Genomic DNA, 6,156 nt, shown 5'->3' with positions numbered 1-6,156 from the left:
TGGTGTTTACTGCTGTTCAGTTGAAGTAACGCGGATGCAATTTAGCAATACCAGTTACTGTCAGGCAGGGGGTTAAAGGGAAGACTAAGGAAAGGGGAAGGTGGACCCAAATGCAGTTATACACAAGAGGCAAGGCTAGGGGAAACAAAAAGCGAGCTTTATTGTAAAGCTGAACACGAAAAACAGAAGCAGACAAAACAGAGGCAAGAGGCAAAGTAGCAAATGAAATCAAGGCAAAGTAGCAACCAAAACAGGAAGACAAAGTTCAAATCAAAAAGCAAAGTTCAAACCAAAAGGCAAAATGCAAGACTCAAATCCAAAAACACATACCGTTGGGGAACAAGGAACAGACAGGAGCAGGCACATGAATGGGAGCATGGACGAAGACAGAAGCTGACAAGGAGTGAAGGGAACACAGAGACTAAATACACAGACACTGATGACAAGACGAGGAACAGGTGAGGTGGACCAACAGGTGAGATAACGAAGGGGAGGAGCACATGAGAACAATAGACAGAGGGAGCCAGAGGGAACATAGGAAAATACACAGGAGAACTTAAAGGACACATGAGGGCATGAAAAAACAAAAGACACAAGACAAGATACAAACACTGCATGAAAAGTGGGATTTTCGTCAGTATGCGGCACTGTAGATTGACGTGGAATTTCAGGTTTGCGGCTGCACGCGGCAATTTGCAGGCAACACTGAAAACTGACGGAAATTGTCGGAAATTGACATGGGCCTTGCTTGGCAGTTGTCCCCCAATGACCCCCCTCCCCCTGATTCTAGGGGAGGCTTTAACATGTAAATGAAAATGCTGTGAGCTATACAAATGCAAATCAGGGTTGCAGGGGGAGTTTTACCCCAGGTGACTTTTTTCTAAAAGGTGTTAACTTCATTTTAAGAAAGTCTCTGTTATAAATAGATCAGGCTCAGTAGCCTACCCAGATAACAAATTGTTTATGGCCCAAATTTGGACCAAATGTGGCTTGCCATTTTGGATAAGCTTTGGAATGATGTACGGCCCAAATTTGGCCCAACTCTGGCATGCCAAGAAAAAAACAAATCTCAGCCAAAAGTGAGCCAAAAGGGATTTTGGAATTCCAAAGTGTTGCCAGACCTATCCCAAAGAGAGGCCAAAACCCCATAACCTTGCCAAAAACTAGCCTAAACTGATCCAAAAGGATGCCATAATTGAACCAAAGTGATGCCACAATATATTTTTTAATTATATTTATTTATTTATTTATTTATTCATTCATTCATTCATTTATACATGTGGAAACTATGTCCTAGTATCCTAGGCTCATGTGCTATTTATGTGTTATAACTGTATGTATAAAAAAACGAAACAAAAAGACAATAGATTTATTTTATTTTTTTTATTCTGGTGTCTCTTGCTCATCAATTAATTTTAAGACATTTGTTTTTTTTAACACAAATTTATACTGTCGGCCGGCTGGCGCCTGGCAGCCGATTTTTCCTCCCCCCCTCCCTATCCCCTGCCCAGTAGAACCACCGTTTAATTGCATCAGCGATGCTCAGATCAGTGGCTTCAATGCATACAGGGTTACGTCTGACAGCATCTGAAAATGACATAACAAATAAAAGAAAAACAATTCAGCAGAAAAACTTAATCTGGTAATAATATAATAATAACAATGACAATAACAATAATAATAATAATAATAAATACAATAAAATCAGTCAACATGGGTGCAGGATAATCCTTACCTGTCACAACTGCCCTGAGGTGGAGCTTTTCAAACGGCACTTTCCCATTCAGGCCGCGCCATGATATGGTCTTAGCAAGATCATTTTTGATGGCCTGCTTCAGAATGCGCCACACAGTTTCTTTAACTGTTGCCCCTCCCACCAATCCAAGAGTGATGACCTAAAGTACAAAAAGAAAAAAACAACAAAATTAGGAATTCAAAATAAAAGAGTCCCATTTTCCATCATCTATTCGGCATAACCATAAATTTAAAAAAGAAAAGAAGAAAGCAGAAAGATAAGAAAGAAAACAGCTCACCAGTTTGTTACGGAGGTCTGGTTGACTTCCTAGATCCCTCTCAAGAGCATACAGGGCAGGCTTATCATTCAAGGGAAATACGTTAGTGGTGGGAATCCCTGTGACAGCATTGGTGGATCTCTGCATGTCTTGGATCATTCGGATTATGTTCTTTTGCTGATCCATCAGAATTTGTTGATTGACAAGAACTTCTTTCAGAAGAGCTGAAAAAAGAATTGTCTAGTTCAAAAGGGTAGTTTTAAATTATCAAGGCATGTACAATCATGGATGAAAATATTGTGACCCTTTTTCACCAGAGACCTTGTCTGTGTACATGGCATTATGAAATCTAAAGACTGATAAAAATCAAGGGGTATAATTCAAGGTTATTAGTCATCTCAGTAGGACAATGACCTAAAACACCAAAAAGTAAAAAGTAACCAGATATGATCCTAAAGTGGCCATCAATGAGTCTATTCAAGTCCCATAAAAAACCTGTGGAGAGATCTCAAGACAACAGTTGGAAGAAGGCACCCTTCAAACTTACTTCCACACATTTGGTTGCAGCCTCTCATGTACCCATGATAGGGTGGACTGATAGGCTGGGCTGCTGCTGTTTCTGCCATGCTGCTGCTCTGCTGCTGCTCTGACCCTGCCATATCACCATAACTCTGATCTATTGCCTGGCGGAGGCTTGACCCCAGGCTCATTACATGCTGAAGGTGAATGTAGAAATAACAATATAACAGTTTTAAACCTATGAACTTGGTTAAATGAACCTTATTAGTGAACAACAATTCATGTTGTCAATTAAGCCTAAAACTGCAAATGGTTTATCTGACGTTTCATGTCAAAAAGGTTGCTGACTGCTGACCATCAATCATCCCTATTCATCCTGAATAATCCCTAAAGGGCACATTTTAAACAGATTTTTATTTAAAACTAGAGATAAAAATATTCTGCAATTCTATACCTGAGAATTCTGAGGCTCTTCACCAGATGAGGGGACCTCAACAAACCCACATTCTGATTGTGGCATGAGAATGAAGTGCCTGGAACTGGAGGGAGGTCTTGGGATAGCGGGGGCCTTGGGAAGAGACACAGTCTTCCTTTTCGGTGGACTGAGGTTTTCCTCATCTTCTTGGTCCCTCATATATCTACTTGGCCTTTGTTAGAGAGAGACAAAAGACAAAGACATCAACATCCGCATCAAATACAAAGAATGATCTGAACTGCTAGGTAGTAATACAAAATTAAACACAGAGTGTTATGCGCCCAGCAGGTATATAACACTGTTATATGAAAACATTATCATATGATAATTCTAAAGTAAATTGACCCATAGCCTTGTTGTTAAAGAACATTGGTACAACATGTGTAGCAGGTGCGTTATGCTGCTTTTAAAGAATGTGTGTGTGTGTGTGTGTGTGTGTGTGTGCGCGTGCGTGTGGAGATGCATAAGTTTTCTTTTAGGCCGCATGTCTTGGTCGTCTGCCTCTGATGCATAGTCCGTCTGCTCCAGTGCCAGTGAAACTCGCTTGCGGCATTCTAAAATGCTGTCTGTTGAACAGAACTCAATTTTAGGATTATGTTTCCTTTTGACATTACAAATCAGTTCATTATCTAAGAGTGCAAACCTGAAGAATAAAATATTCTGGCGTCTGTGTGAACAGGCCATGTACTTTGGGCCTCCTCCAGCTGCTTAACGGCCCGCTGAACTCCCTGGCTCTTGTAGGGAGGCCACCTACAGGTCCCTTCATGAAACCAGGCTGTTGGTGCAACCTCCACCTCCTCGTCTTTATCAAAACAGATGACTGAGTACATCTTCTCTGCAATGAGAGAACATAAATGTAACTCCACAACATTATGTCAGGATTTTGCTTGGGAGTGTAATCTTTTTCTTTCTCTTTTCTTTTGTGCCCACCACCGCCATTCCAGAAGACAAATAAACAGTGCATATGAAAAACCCTCAAAGAACCTTTTTGATTTAGAAATGATTCACAATTAATCTGAACATTTTATCATCAATAAATCAATGACAATTCCTCGAAATGAATGAAAATTCCTCTGCTTTGCATCAGAGTTTTTCCACCTCCACTTCTCCATTAGGCCATGGAACAGACCTCAACAGTCTTTATCCTTTACTAAACAACAGAACAATTGTACAACCACTCAATGAAGGTGTAGCAGAGGAAACACAACAAAGGTATCTCTAATCTCACACAAAGGAATTCTAACAAACTTGCTTAAATTCCCATTGAGCCTGGCACATTTAAGGTTGGTTGACAGACCTGAAACAACCAGAATGTCTACTTCAGTGGAGTCAACAGGGTAGTTGAAAAATGTCTCTCTTCTGGTGTATGACCTGTACATTACATGATAGAACCCTTCATGCAAAAACAATGTTTTCCACTAAAGCGATATCATTGTGAATCCTAAAGCAGCTGTCACCACCACATGAGGATTTAACAGTCACACCATCAATGACTAACTTTTTGAACTGAGTTACAGAACTTCCAACAAACTCTTGTGGCACAGGTCCATCGCAGTGCTGCCCTGATGCAATGCAACTCTGTTTCTCTGCAATGCTTTCCTCACTGATATTCTCCATTTCTGAGACACGTCTTATCACTTGAGCCAAGGGATTGTGTGGTTTCCTTACCAGTTTCTTTAAAATCTGCAGATAGTTTTCATAAGGAAAACCAGAAAAGAGGTCTAAGTGACCATGAACCTTTGCATCATCACTGAGATGAACAAGACCATGTATGTTGTAAACGACAAAATGGTCACCATATAACTTACTGAAATGGTCCACAAATGAGCAAAGCAGTGTCCTGGCATAATCATTTAGTACTAAACATAATGAGGGCCGAGCTAGAACATGAATGGCAACTGAAAGCAATAAGAAGTTATTGTAAAGCTCGTCAGCTAGGATACCCTTCAGCACAACTGGACCTGTATACAACAGAAATTGTCGCCATTCTGTTGCTTTCCATCTATGTCTCTCTGTAAGTCCTCTTGGTTTCCTGGCAAACTCAGAAGGGACAAAGGCTCTCAAACCAGTCAGTCTGTCAGATATGATGCAAATTTGACTAGCTGACATGCGACAACGAAGAGGCCCAGCTGCACCCATCCACAAATCCAAAAGCTTACGTACCACACCGAGACAAACCAAATGCATGTAATCGTGAGGGAAACAGCTCACCATACCAATATTCAACTCAGTAAAAGGCGAGACACCCTTATGGTGGTCTTCGTCACTTAAAGCCTTGAAATTCTCATCTGTCCTACGAGGAGCATTTTTTTCTGGGAAAGTCACTTATCACATCCTGAATATCCAGTATGACTCTTGACCGCTTTAACAAAAGCTCGGGCAGGAGCATCACATATAACTGAACTAATTTGCACAAAGATAGTCTTTTGACCAATGAGAAAACCATCCTTCAACACCTTAAACTCATTCACAAGAGCCCCTAGGTAATCTGACAGGGAGGTTGGTTTAGATTCACCACAGAACAACGCAATCAACACGGGTCTTTTCATAAAGCCTTGCAACATGCCTAGAATTGGCCAGAACTGAACAGAAGAACTTTTAAACAGTGGCAAACCATCAATGTTTAGCTGCAATTTGAACAAGTGTCTGTCATTTACTTTACTCGACAATCTCTCAAATGTTCTGGAAAGTGTGTTCAAAACCCCAAAGTAATAAAACGAGCCACCTGCTAACTTTTCCACAGAATAATTCATCTTAGTTTTCAGCAAAGTCCGGCCATCTTTTGGTAGGAGAGGGTGGTAAACTCTAAGTATGGACAAGAGTGCTGACAGGGCGACCAGAGAAATACCAAACCGAGTTGCCCAATCTGACAATGCAGATGGCAGGTCAAGGGCTGAGGGGCTGTCATCATCAGAACTTTCATCTGATTCACTTTCACTAAAACCTTCTTCACGCATGGTCTGATCACACAACTGGGAATTATCAACGCTACAGTTTTCCCTATCAGTTCCCCCATCATCACTCTGAGTTTGCACCGAGTCAGAATTGTCAGACATTTCACTCTGCATCGACCAGAACATCAGATCAACTCTATTTCGAGCTCTTCTGCGAATGTTACTCCACTGACTGTATGCCATTGTGCACTGAAAC

At 41.0% G+C, this 6,156-nt stretch overlaps 1 protein-coding gene across 1 annotated transcript; it reads right to left on the bottom strand.

The window, feature by feature from the left end:
* Nucleotides 1–1,396: 1,396 nt before the first annotated feature.
* On the bottom strand, nt 1,397–3,836 carry LOC115567149 (uncharacterized). Its single transcript, XM_030393440.1, has 7 exons — nt 3,650–3,836; nt 3,458–3,572; nt 2,986–3,178; nt 2,560–2,728; nt 2,034–2,236; nt 1,736–1,895; nt 1,397–1,587 (listed from the first exon to the last, which is right to left on the bottom strand). Exons 1-7 carry the CDS (start codon nt 3,834–3,836, stop codon nt 1,445–1,447), a joined length of 1,170 nt encoding a protein of 389 aa, XP_030249300.1. The 3' UTR covers nt 1,397–1,444.
* Nucleotides 3,837–6,156: the final 2,320 nt, after the last annotated feature.

Source organism: Sparus aurata, chromosome 17, assembly GCF_900880675.1.
Source record: "Sparus aurata chromosome 17, fSpaAur1.1, whole genome shotgun sequence".
In the NCBI taxonomy this organism is placed as follows: Eukaryota; Metazoa; Chordata; class Actinopteri; order Spariformes; family Sparidae; genus Sparus; species Sparus aurata.
Note: the sequence above shows the minus strand (reverse complement) of the source record. Positions and strands in the feature narration are given on the sequence as shown.

Coding starts and splice junctions, on each gene's coding strand:
- LOC115567149 (XM_030393440.1), bottom strand. CDS start 3,836: ATGTACTCAGTCATCTGTTTTGATAAAGACGAGGAGGTGGAGGTTGCA. Junction 2,729..2,985: donor AAGAGCCTCAGAATTCTCAG/GTATAGAATTGC, acceptor ATTCACCTTCAG/CATGTAATGAGCCTGGGGTC. Junction 1,588..1,735: donor CCTCAGGGCAGTTGTGACAG/GTAAGGATTATC, acceptor TGTCATTTTCAG/ATGCTGTCAGACGTAACCCT.